General features: G+C 39.0%; 1 protein-coding gene across 1 annotated transcript in view; it reads right to left on the bottom strand.

The window, feature by feature from the left end:
• Window positions 1-9,555, bottom strand: part of LOC127645740 (zinc finger protein 850-like) — a 39,829-nt gene extending 30,274 nt beyond the window's left edge. Inside the window, exon 1 of the mRNA XM_052129401.1 lies at window positions 9,335-9,555. Coding sequence (XP_051985361.1) covers window positions 9,335-9,419 — 85 coding nt within the window. The 5' untranslated portion in view covers window positions 9,420-9,555. The remainder of the gene's footprint in view (window positions 1-9,334) is intronic.
• Window positions 9,556-13,520: the final 3,965 nt, after the last annotated feature.

Here is a 13,520-nt window from a genome sequence, read left to right as displayed (position 1 = left end):
CTGAAACGCTAAAGCCTGGCTCACAACAGGAGTTTTAAAATCCTAACCGATTTTGAAATCTGGTTGCAGCACACACTTAAGGAGAATCTTTGCAGATTTTCTTCCCTCAAATCTTAAACATGCACACTACAAGATTTGAAAATCCCGAGCATCACACACTACACAATGTTATTAAGATTATCGTGCCAGAGGAAGCGCCTTGCTATGATTTCACCATGATCACGTGATCTCACGCAACAGATCGGAAGCTGAAAAGTGGATGTAAACTAAATATCTGTCCTTCATATCAAGTCATATTCGTGAAAAGGTTGCCGTGACCAAGGAAAGCGTAAATTTTGAAAAAATCATCCTTTTAACATTTAAGGATATTTCTAATGAATGGCGCCAGCTCTGGTCAATACAATGAATCAATGCCATTGATCTCTATGAAGTGACGCATCAGCTTCAGCGTTGCCCATGCGCCGGATTGCTGCTCAGCTGAGCCTTATAAAGTGGAGCTCTAAATAATTAACAGCTTGTTTCATTACATAGCCTATAGAATGAATCCGAATTTTTTTACATTTCCGTTGAATGAACAGTTTAATGACTCACTCAAAGACGTTCCCTTGCCGCCACCTAGTGGCGTAACAGTGTAACTGCACTGAGTGACAGCCTGTCTGCAGACACGAGCAATGACGATACTGGTGAAATATCAGCAGAAAGCCTCTCGTTTGGTGATATTCGAGGATCGGAACTAACTGTTATATATAACAATGATCTAACAAGCTTATTGTCAGGTTTATGTTCTGTTATTATATTATGTGGACCCTTATTTTGACATTGTATCTTCTGGTTACTCCACTTTTTTAGTTTCAGCTTTCATTACTGAAATGTACTAGTCTTCGTGCCTGCTGACAACAGCTTAACACTTATTTATTTAGCAATAAAATAAATAAATAAAGATAATACCGCATATCACGCTGTTGAGTCACTCAAAATTACCTCAATGGAAATTCCTTCACCACCGACAGCCCTACTTGTTTCTTATTGGCTATTGTGACAGTACTGACGTAATCACAATCTTGCTCATCCAGATATCAAACATGTTTGATATGATCGGGCGAGCCCGATTTGTGTGAGAGCAGATCGGGAGGTGCAGGATTCGATCTGTGAACACCTCACATTACCAGATAATCTTTCCGAACATCGGAACCGATCGAGGTCCTCGACAAGATTTTTTTCCGATTCTCGTGAGGGGAAAATCGGGCATAAATCGGCCTAAAACTCCTGTAGTGTGAGCCAGGCATAACATGGCTTAATGCATTAGTCTGATATTAAAAGACATGCATGATATTATCAAACTTAGTAAACACCATACTAATAATGCATACTACAGAAAAGCAGATGAGCACAGAATATGACCGAAAGAAAGCAAATGTGTGTTCAGTGCAAATAAACCAGCTGCCTGTGTTTTATTAATAATGTATAACGAATTGTGGTTTTTATTTATAACTGTTGGTCCATTAAGCCTCATTAAGCATTTTCTTGGTTTTCTATGAGAGGAAAATGCTTAACGCATAATTAAACGAAGTTGCGTTCAAATTCTGCTCAATTGCTTTTCTGTATGCTTTATGGTGTTTCCTGAGTTTGGTCTTTTAATACCACTGTCTTAATTAAACGTGTTACGTTCATATTCTGTGTTCATCTGCTTTTCTGTAGTAGCTATGCATTATTAGTATGGTGTTTACTAAGTTTGATAATATCAATCATTTCTTTTAATATCAGACTAATGCATGCCATGTTAGCGTTTTACAACATCCTCGAGGAGGCGGGTTTCGTGACATCATCGCAGTACAATAGAAGTCCCATTTCATTGGCTAGGTGCCAACCAATAAAGCGGCTCCTTTGAACACCCCGCTCCGCCCCCTCTCTCTCTCGCGCCACAAGTTAGTTTTGCACCTCATATATCGCTGAAAAGAGTAGCAAAAGTCAAGTGCGAAATTTGAATTTGCAACGACAGATTCGAGAAGTTATAAAGTGACTAATTGAGGTTGTATTGCGAATGTGAATGTAAGAATAAATGCAAATATATTTAACATGTTTGTGACTGTCATTGTATTTCTGTGAATGGCATTTACACATTTGTGACTACTTGTCTGCAGCTTCAGATTCAGAATACAGGTCTGTGACTATTGTCTGCGAGTGCAAATTTCAACATTCAACTTCAGATTTTTATTTGACAGGTTTTCACATTCGAGCTGTGAGTGTAAATGTTCACATACAAGTACGAATATTTATTGTACAAGTTCTCAAATTCACATCTACGTGCTCTCGAGTTTTGCTACTAATGTACCTTCATACCCAGGAGCCAGAGTTGCATCCATCCATTTGTGAATGTGCACTTGTCAAAGAAAGACAGAACAGAAAGATGCGAAACTGGAATGATTTGCTCCAAAAGCGTATCTGATAAAGCACCTATGCTTCAGCACAATCTGAGTGTGAAATTCCCCTGGCTGGATTTATGTGATCTATTTGAGCTTCAACATCCTGAAGCTACATTTCATTAGAGTGAAATTTAATGGCTGTGTCCTTTTTCTGAACTAGGAAATAGGATCTGTAAAAACTGATCTCCCGCTAAAAATGTAGCTTCCTGAGCCGAGACTGCAGTAGGAATTACCCCATTGAATGCAGGTGGTGCCTGTCTGAATTAAATGACATAACCATGCTTTATTGTTAAAATTTGATACCATTTGTAATTGTTGCCAGTTGACTCTTATGCCTTCACTGCTACAATTGACTGAGTGGGGATTAATAATGTTTTTGCCTTTATTAAGCCATGTCATGTGCAAAGAGGGCCCTGAAATGTATCCCACAGAGGAACTCGACCTAAAATTTTCCTCCCTGGCATTTTGGAGAAGGGAAGGGTTCACAAACATGTGGGGGACTGGGAACAGACTTGCCTATTACAATGGTGCCAGCATTTGTAATGGGAGGACAATGTGTGGTACTTGCAACAATGTGTTTGTGTAAATTTGTGCTTTTAGTACATTGAGTGTTTTTACACATGCTATAAGACATTTGACCATGAATCAGTGCTCATCTCCGAACAGGACAGAGTGAGAGAGGCCTAGGCCACCTTCCAAATGCCTCATCCATGTTCGTCCTCTCAATACAACATAGAAAAAGACAGAAAAAAGGCAGAATCCTCTTATCCAGAGTTTCCTAATAGCAGCGACTTGCAAAGCACATGGTCTTCCCATGAAAACTTCTCAGAAAATGGCCACCGAGCTGGGCTGAATGCTTGTGATTATTAAACTTTATTTTCTTATGCATGTTAATGGTCTTACTGTGAATGATTTGAGCATATTTTTGTTTAATCAAAATGTCATAACTTACACCTCCAAAGTTTTTGCAAAATGGCTTAAGGACAACAAAGTCAAGGTATTGGAGCGGCCATCACAAAGCCCTGACCTCAATCTGATAGAACATTTGTGGGCAGAACTGAAAAAGTGTGTGCGAGCAAGGAGGCCTACAAACCTGACTCAGTTACACAAGTTGTGTCTGGAGGAATGGGCCAAAATTCCAGCAACTTAATGTGAGAAGCTTGTGGAAGGCTACCCAAAACATTTGACCCAAGTTACACAATTTAAAGACAATACTACCAAATACTAACAAAGTGTATGTAAACTTGTGAGCCACTGGGAATTTGATGAAAGAAATAACAGCTGAAATAAATCACTCTCTCTACAATTATTCTGACATTTCACATTCTTAAAATAAAGTAGTGATCCTAACTGACCTAAGACAGGGAAGGTTTTCTACGATTAAGTGTCAGGAATTGTGAGTTTAAATGTATTTGGCTAAGGTGTGTGTAAACTTCTGACTTCAACTATAAGTTATTTTTCCTATAAGTTTTCCTTCCTGCCCAGTAGGTGGTGATATACACAAAGAATGCAAATCGCCAAGATTTAACCACTGGAGTCATGATAAAAGTGTCTCAACTGAACACGTACAAGTCAAAATATCACTGACATCATCACCACCACCAAACATCATCACCGCAGGCGAACTAAACAGGCAAAGCTGCTTGAGATGGAGAGGAAGAGTAGGGCTGGGCAACAGGATGATGTAATCAGATATTGACGATGTTTAACAAAGATCCCAATGACGATTCGGAACAGACATGATCGACAATATTGGGAAATGGCAAAACCATGGATTAGGGAAGTCGGCAAATATATTAAACAGTGACAAGGGTGTGAAATTAGCACCCCCCAAATATGACGAGGTTGAATCCAGTTCCTCGTCCAATGTATTTCAGGCCTTTCCAAGGACACTTCGGCAGGTGGAGTCATGTGGGCCGGGAAACGGCAACCCTGCAGTTAGTGGCCGACCCGCTCCACTGTCACATTTTATTATATTTTTAAGAATATGATATTACAATATTCTGATTTTTCGCAAAAATTAAATTCGCAACTTGGATGGAAACATAGCTACTGCTTGTGTCTGATTTGCTGTTTTTTCAGAGGCGTGCAGTCTCCTGGAACAAGCTCATCTAAAGAGTTTTCACTCTTTTTTTTTCTCTCCATTTTATTCATCTAAAAAATGTTTGCAAGGCTACTGTCATCAATGAGAATGCTGCAAATTATCTCAGATCATCTCAGGAGGTGCTGGGAGTTTAATTCGCTTTATTTCCACACGGTTAACAAGCATTGTGATCGCAGCTCTGCAGGTTCAGTAATATATATCTTTGTGATTGAATTACTTTCGTCTTTGTTTCTTTAAAACCAAGACACGTTCACCTAGGGCTGGAAAATGAAAAATGAATTTGCCAAGTCTATGAAACCTCCTCCTATAAAATGATATCATATTTAAGAAATACAACATAGGTCGATTATCTTTATAGATTGAAACAAAGGTTCTTCAGCTAGGATAAAGAATATTTAAGTGCTCAGAGTTGCTGCAGAAAACAGAAAAAAGAACTGTAAGTAGTAAAACAATACAAACGGGCCAAAAAAATGCATTTTAAATTCAGAAACATTTAGAGTCCCCCCTCCCTTGCACCACAGTTGTTTTGTCCACTGCCTGCTGGAGTTCGAATTGCTTCGTTCATTTTGGAACTCCAGCAAGTAGGCTGGCAGTGGCAAGGTTTTTCACTTTAAGCATCGGATGAAGTGATTATTTTCTCTTAAATACAGATGATGTCGAGTCATTAATAAATTAGTCATGAAAAATATTATGATAACCAATGTATTTTTTCATGAGTCCGCAACGTTAGCGATTATAACGTTACCTAGCTTGTTTGTGAACTGATATTATCCTAATATTGTACTGTAGATCTACAGTGGTTTTGGGTTTTGCTCAATATGTTGTTACGTGGCAGATCAGTGGGATGGCTGCAGTTGAATATCTAAGTAAGAGACCACTCTGTCCCCGACGAAACCTAAAATATTATGGAAGACGCAAGATAATTTTATAATTATGATATAACCGCGTGGTGAAATAAGTCTTCTGTATACACACGTCCTATAGATGTACAATTTTGGCTCTACTATTTGTGTCCCTTTCAAAGATTGCCATGTCAGGCATGTAGCCAATTGTGTTCTGCTATTTCTGCTCGGCTTGAATACAATGAACTGACGGCTGTGCCCTGAATGTTAGTCAGTGACAAATGTTGTAATGTAGCGGCTATATTGAAATATCGGAAATGTGTTTAAAAATCCCTAGCCCTACTTTCACCTTGAACCTAAAATTGAGTTCTATATTCTTTTCTTTATGCAGCGTTAACTGTATGACCAAAACACAATACTAACAAAAACACATTTGGCAGCATTATTTTGGGAACGCAATGGATTTATTAGGCTTATTTAATTTGATTATTATTGTCTTTAAATGTTTGATTGTCTTTAGTTCTTAATCTGTAAACTATTAGTAATTTTCCACCTGTGTTGATGGATGCTTGCGTGATGGCAAATGAGGCTGTTCGAGACGGTAAATATTTGGAATTTGGGAGGTGGTTAAATAAGGTTTGTTTTTTTAATTGTATTGCTTTTTTTTTTTTGTTTAGTTTAAAGTGCAATTTAAATTTAGAAATGTCTTTCATTTATGTTTCAATATATGAATAAAATGTTTAAACTTGGGCTGTCAATCGATTCAAATTTTTAATCGAATTAATTACATGGTGTCCCGATTAATTAATCGTGATTAATCGCATTTACAAATATTTGCTGAGAAAGCCCCTCATATAACAATAATTCAATATATAACGATTATACATATATATATCAATATAGAATTATACATAGTTATCTTTAAATATTAAAAAATTCAATTCATTGGCATACAGTTCACAGCAAGTCAATTTGTCAATCAGTTGGAGATTTAATATGAGGGCTTGTTTAAGGACCCGTCAATCTACACCTACGTCAGACATTTAATTTTTTTATTAATGCTTACAAAACTTTTACATCTAGTGCCAAGAGGTATATTAAAACAAACAACAACAAAAAGGAAAATAAATAAATTAACAGTATAATAAAAATATCAAATTGTTTACATATTTCAATACACTTTACAGCTTTCTTGTTACTCAAATTGGAAATTGTTCTTGGGTATTGCTGAACCTCCTGCAGACCACAAAATGTACAGAATATATTGACATCACAATTAAATCTCTCTACAAGAAAATAATTAGTGAGGTAGTATTTATAAATAAGTTTGAAGGAAATTTCTTGATTTTATTCATGATTAAATATTTATGGAGTAACTTCCAAATTTTGCACCATCTCAATCCAGCCAAACCCAGCATCAGACATGCTTGTGTCGTGTCTCGGGTGTGTTGTGTCATAAACATAAAATGTTTAGTTCACTGTTTCAAGTTAAATACAGTTTAATACTCAATCTTTAAACACATCTTGAGATCCCTTAGTTCGCATTTGCGCTCCTTCAAGTGTTTTGAACGCAAGAACGTAACGCATGTCTGTGTTGTTCTGCCTACTGAAGTGTTTTCTTCACTGTATAAACTGCACGTTGCTCATACAGCTGAAATTTCACTTACTGCCCTCTGGAGTAAACAGGTGGTACTACAAGCTTGCATTTCTCAAGACTCTTCCTTATTATGGTCTTCCTTATAATTCATTGCACTGACTTAAGCGTTAAATCGACAGCACTAGTTTAAACCAAAATCAATAAAGCAAAAAAAAAAAAAAAAAAAAAAAAGGGGGTGGGTGCTGAGTGACTCCAGCCAGGTCTCCTAAGCAACCAAATTGGCCCGGATGCTAGGGAGGGTAGAGTAAATGGTAAATGGTCTGCACTTATATAGTGCCTTTTTTAACCTTAGCGATTACCAAAGCGCTTTACACTGTGTCCCTTTACACTTTGTCACACATTCACACACCAATGACAGCAGAGCTGCCATGCAAGGCGCTAGCCTGTCATTGGGAGCAACTTGGGGTTCAGTGTCTTGGAACACTTCACAAGGACACTTTGGCATGTGGAGTCATGTGGGCCGGGAATCGAACCACCAACGATGCGATTAGTGGACAACCTGCTCTACCACCTGAGCCACTGCTGCCCCAATGGGGTAACCTCATTGTGTTTGCGATTAGTGGTTCTCGCTCTCAATGGGGCGCAAGGTAAGTTGTGTGTGGATTGCGGAAAGTAGCATGAGCCTCCACATGCAGAGTCTCCACGGTGTCATGCACAACGAGCCACGTGATAAGATTGACGTGACTGAAAGTCCTCCACCACCCGGATTGAGGCGAGTAACCGCGGCACCACGAGGACCTACTAAGTAGTGGAAATTGGGCATTCCAAATAGGGAGAAAAGGGAAAAACAAAAAACAAACAAACGTTTCAGAATGGCGCTTTCTGCAAAACCCTGAATAAGTATTTTTTTTTTAAATGCTAGCAAGCGTGATCAAACTCTTGACAGAATGAAATATATGGAATAAAAGATATAGAAGCCTCAGCGAAGTCAAATGATGGCCACACAGCAAACTAACAAAGAACTCTCCATCTAACCATAGGTAAAGAGCTGTAGTTCCAACCACACAACTTTGCGATGCTGTTTGCGATTGTTCATTCAAACTACGGTTTCGGGAAACAACAAATAGTTGGCTAACAATGCTTCTGGGAAACGCCAGATGAGTGTGTGTGTGTAAAATCTCTTAACACGGGTAGAGCGCAATAACATGTGAAATGATCAAAATACGAAAGCCTTTAAGTAGATTCAAAGTTTATATCTGCATTACCATCATGCCATCAGTATTGGTTTCTATGTAAGCTCTGGGTGAGGGCAAATGTGTTTTACTGGTATTTTTTAATTATTTTTGTATTCCATATTGCATATTGTTCATTCCAATGTAATCCCACGCTGCTGAATTTACGTTCTTTTTCAGTGGGTTACGAAGATTGGTGACAGCATCGCTTCTCTCTGACATTTTCTCTGCTGCATGTGTGTGTGGCACAAGTTGACGTGTCTGACAGGCAGTCAAGGATGAAACCGTGGTATACCATGAAACCGGTATACCGCTGCAACCCTAGCTGCAAGTTTGCTGCCAAGCTCATTTGCATGTGAAAATAATCAGTGGAGAATTTGCAATGAACTCCCAATTTTTGCAAGGAAATAGTAAATTTGAATCTCCAAAAATCACATAAAACCGCATTAAAGTAATCTATAAAACTAGAGTGGTTTAATCCATGTCTTCAGAAGAAATACGATAGGTGTGTGTGAGAAATCAGAAGTCTTTTTTCATTTTCACATCTTCGTTTTCTTGTGATTTTTGGGGGACAATTTACATTCTTCGTACATACTGACACCTGACATCGTCAGAGGTGGAGATTTACAGTAAAAAAGGACTCAACTATTGATCCGTTTCTCAACCGCACCAATATTATCACTTCTAAAGGTATGGATTAAACCAATGGAGTTTTATTTATTACTTTTAAGCTGCCTTTATGCGCATTTGGATATAAAAATGTTTGGTCACCACTCACTTGGACACACGATGGATCTACAGACCTGAAATATTCTTCTAAAATGTTAAAATGAGTTCTGCAGAAGAAAGAAAGTCATACACATCATGAAGGTGAGTAATTGATGAGAGAAATATGAGCTATCCCTTTAAATATGAACTATCCCTTTAAATCTCTTACAGCACCTTTAAATAGAAATTAACCATGTAAACATTTAAATCGGACAACTTTCTCAATAGGTTTCCAAAATACCTTGCGCACAAGGGAATGTTTGTTTATAACACGATACTCAACGAGTAATTATAATATGCAGAGAATAATATGTAGAGACATCTACAAGTAATTAAAAGTATTCTAAGTATTAAAAGTAAACACCAACCTATTTGTTCCTCTGTCTCTTCACTTTTTATTCTGCATGGTTTTAGATCAGTCATGTCTTCACTCTCTTCTTTAATAAAGTCCATCTTTACAACAGGATGTCACGCAGATCTGCTACCCCTGTTTGTGTGGAAACAAGTCTTGGAAACGTGTACCACGATGGTAATGTTTGTAATAAAGCCACAATACTGACACACAAACAGTCCAAAAGCTGGAAGAGGATTCTTCTTCAGCGTTTTAATGACGGCTGGCAAACCTGCTTTCTGTGCTTTACTGCCTCCATTGGGACAGGAGTGTGCAGCGTCGAAACGAAGAGAGAAAAACACTCAAACTATTATTTATTCATGTGAATGTCACTCACATTTGAATAAATCAACACAAGCCTGAAACGAACATGTTGTGTTCCAAGACATATAAATAAATAAATACAATACAAAAAAAGAAACATAACATCAGCTTGCTTTTTACCAATTTATTTCAGTAATTAAGATTACTTTTACTTGATGAAGTATTTGTTTATTTATTATTATTTATTTGAAGACAACATGTAAAAGAATGTAGTCACACCTGTTTGCCTGAAACACAAAACCATTTGCACATGCTCTATGGAGCTTTAAATCTGCCATTTTTAAATAAATCAATGCAGGGGCGTAGCAATCATTTCAAACGTAAGGGGCACAAGGGGGGCCTGGGTAGCACAGCGAGTAAAGACGCTGACTACCACCCCTGGAGTCATGCATTCCAATCCAGGGCGTGCTGAGTGACTCCAGCCAGGTCTCCTAAGCAACAACATTGGCCGATTGCTAAGGAGGGTAAAGTCACATGGGGTAACCTCCTCGTGGTCACTATAATATGGTTCTTACATTTACATTTATGCACTTGGCAGACGCTTTTATCCAAAGCGACTTACAGAGCCCTTATTACAGGGACAATCCCGTCGGAGCAACCTGGAGTTAAGTGCCTTACTCAAGGACACAATGGTGGTGGCTGTGGGGATCGAACAAGCGACCTTCTGATTACAAGTTATGCGCTTATCCCACTACGCCACCACCACTCCTTCTTCTTGGAACTCTCGGTTCTTGCTCTCGGTGGGGCAAGTGGTGAGTTGTGCGTGGATGCCGCGGAGAAAAGCGTGAAGCCTCCACACGCGCTATGTCTCTGCAGTAACGCGCACAACAAGCCACATGATAAGATGTGTTCGTATTGACGGTCTCAGTGCAGAGGCAACTGAGATTCGTCCTCCGCCACCCGGATTGAGGTGAGTAACTATGCCACTACGAGGACTTGGAGCGCATTGGGAATTCAGCATTCCAAATTGGGGAGAAATAGAGAGAAAAAATAAAACAATTAATATAACTGGTCGATCCTCCTTTGGGAACAATAACCACAACTATGTGTTTCCGGTAGCTGTGTAATAGACATGCTCAATGTTCAGAGGGAATTTGGGACCATTCTTCCTTACAGAACTGCTTCAGCTCAGCCATATTCTAAGGAAGTCTGGTGTGAATGGTTCTCTTGAGGTTATACCACAGCATCTCTATTGGGTTAAGGTCTGGACTCTTCTTTTTTTAAGCCACTAATGGGGCTTTTCCACTGCACGGTACAACTCGACTCAACTCGACTCAGCTAGCTTTTTTGGACTTTTCCCACAGTGGATAGTACCTGGTACTTTTTTTAGTACCACCTCGGCCGAGGTTCCAAGCGAGCCACGTCGATACTAAATGTGACGTCAATATCCTGCAGATCACTGATTGAATCGTCACTACCAGCGTCACTGGATTCGTGATACGTGACATCAACCCGCTAGTTTTAAAGTTAGCAACAGCGATAATAGTATCATTTGTTCACGTGACTTTCGAATTGTGAAAAAAGAAATGGCGCAAAACCACACTGTGGTCAATAAATGAGGTGGAGACGGTCCACTCGTTAGCGATGAGCGAAAAAGTCTCTCAGGAAGTGTATCAGCTGTTGGCCGTACACGGCTTCCACCGGACCAACCAACAGTGTAGGGAAATGTAAAAAAAAAATTTAAGTGACAACAGAACCATCAAGGAAAAGTGGAAGTGGTTCGACCAAATGGACGCTATCTAAACTGGCGAGGAATGGGAGGGAGAGCGCCTGGACTCCACCATGATGGAGGATGGTACATTTTGTTATGTTAACTCTATGCTTGTTCCTTGTGTTCCTAAATACAATTATTATTTAATTATTTATTTTTAAACACAATTAAAACATTTATTTTATCTAATTACACAATGATGACTCATTGACATTATAGACATTACAATTTTATCTTCTGTTAATGCCTGATCTTCTGTTAAGCTGCTTTGAAACTATGTGTGCTGTGAACATGGCCATAACTACCACTGAGGACACCGAGGTCATGTCAGACAATTATCCTTGCATCAACGGACCGTCACGTGACACATACTTGCAGATACCGCTGTTATGTCAAAACGAAAGTAGTCGGCTGTAGCGGAATGTTTCCTAAACCAATTAAATATGCAACGCAGTGGCTCGCACAGCTCACATAAACTTCAATACCCACAAATCCATTGTTCAAAATAAACTTGACGCCATGTTAATTTCTGCCTGTGATTTTCATTCAAATGACCGAAAATTAACAGGCTGCAACAAACTAAATTATCGTTTGGAAAGCCAGCAGAAGATGAGCAGACAAAGAGAAGGAGGGAAGGTGAGAAAGTTAATGATTATGCAGCAAATAGCCTACAATATGAGATGTAACAGGGCTACCAATGAGATTCAAACCTATATCCTACTGAAATGCTGAAATCCAGTGGAGTTGCAGCTAGCTAATCTGCACTGACAATTAAGCTAAATATGATATGGATAATTAATGTGATGTGAAGTGATGGATATTATCCTTTTAATAAGAATGGCCCAAACATAACCTATTGTTGAATGATATTATGGTCAGTTATTGCCAGTATTATAATAATTATAATAATAAAACAAGTCTAAATAACTGAACAATAATTGGCTTTGCAGCCAATGACCCTGCAATATATAAATGCAGAAGCCACTACTCTGATGAGGAGAGGCAGAGCATCCTTCAAAACAAATGGAGCAGGGACCAGTATATCCCCAAAGGCAATTTGGGAAAAGTCTGTTGAGGTATGGTGGTGGCGTAGTGGCTAAAGCACAGGGCTGTTAATCAGAAGGTCACAGAAGATCAGAAGGTCATTGGTTCTAACCCCACAGCCACCACCATTGTGTCCTTGAGTAAGGCACTTAACTCCAGGTTGCTCCGGGGGGATTGTCCCTGTAATAAGTGCACTGTAAGTTGCTTTGGATAAAAGCGTCTGCCAAATGCGTAAATGTAAATGTAAGGTATAGTGGGAAAATAAATACCCCTGGCTACAGTACTCTCCATCTGAGGATGCAGCATATTGTTGTGCGTGCGTGCTGTTCAATAGTCAGAAAGAGTCAAACACCACAATCCAGAGGGATGGATTTAGGGACTGGAAACAAGCTCTTGGTGAGAAAAGGGGAATAATCTCAAATCATGGCAACACTCCAGGACATATGGCAGCTTCTGAGTTGGCAGAAAATTTCTAAGTGTAATAAAAGGACAGAAGAAAGATATACATTCGGTAATCAGTAAGACATACTCAGACAAAGTTGAGACCAACTGTAAGGTTTTGTTATCAATCCTTGATATAGTGATAAATCTGGACACAAGAAACATTGCATTTCGTGGCAATTATAATTTGGAAGATCATGAAGAGGATGGAAACTTCAGCCACTTTGTTAATTGGAAATCCTCATTTGATGAAGCACTAAAAAAAATCACCTTGAGATTGCCCCTGGAAACGCAAAATACCTTTCACCCAAAATACAAAATGAGATGATTGCATGTTGTGGGGCTGAAATTCAAGACAAAATTGTTCAGAAAATTCATAAACTAAGTACTTCTCGGTTTTAACTAATGAATCATTAGACATTAGTGGGACGGAGCAGTTATCTATCTGCATCCGCTATGTATCAGATGAGTTTGAGATTAAAGACATTTTTGGGGATTCTGTCCACTTGAAAAGCAGGATGCTGCATCCATCTCTCAGGCCATCCTATCACAGTTAGGGAGGTGGGGACTTCATGTGTCTTTTCTACGGGGCCAAGGATATGATGGTGCACCATGAGTGGTAGGTTGGGTGGAGTGCAGCAGA

The sequence above is a fragment of the Xyrauchen texanus genome, chromosome 6, assembly GCF_025860055.1.
Source record: "Xyrauchen texanus isolate HMW12.3.18 chromosome 6, RBS_HiC_50CHRs, whole genome shotgun sequence".
NCBI classification, from domain to species: Eukaryota; Metazoa; Chordata; class Actinopteri; order Cypriniformes; family Catostomidae; genus Xyrauchen; species Xyrauchen texanus.
Note: the sequence above shows the minus strand (reverse complement) of the source record. Positions and strands in the feature narration are given on the sequence as shown.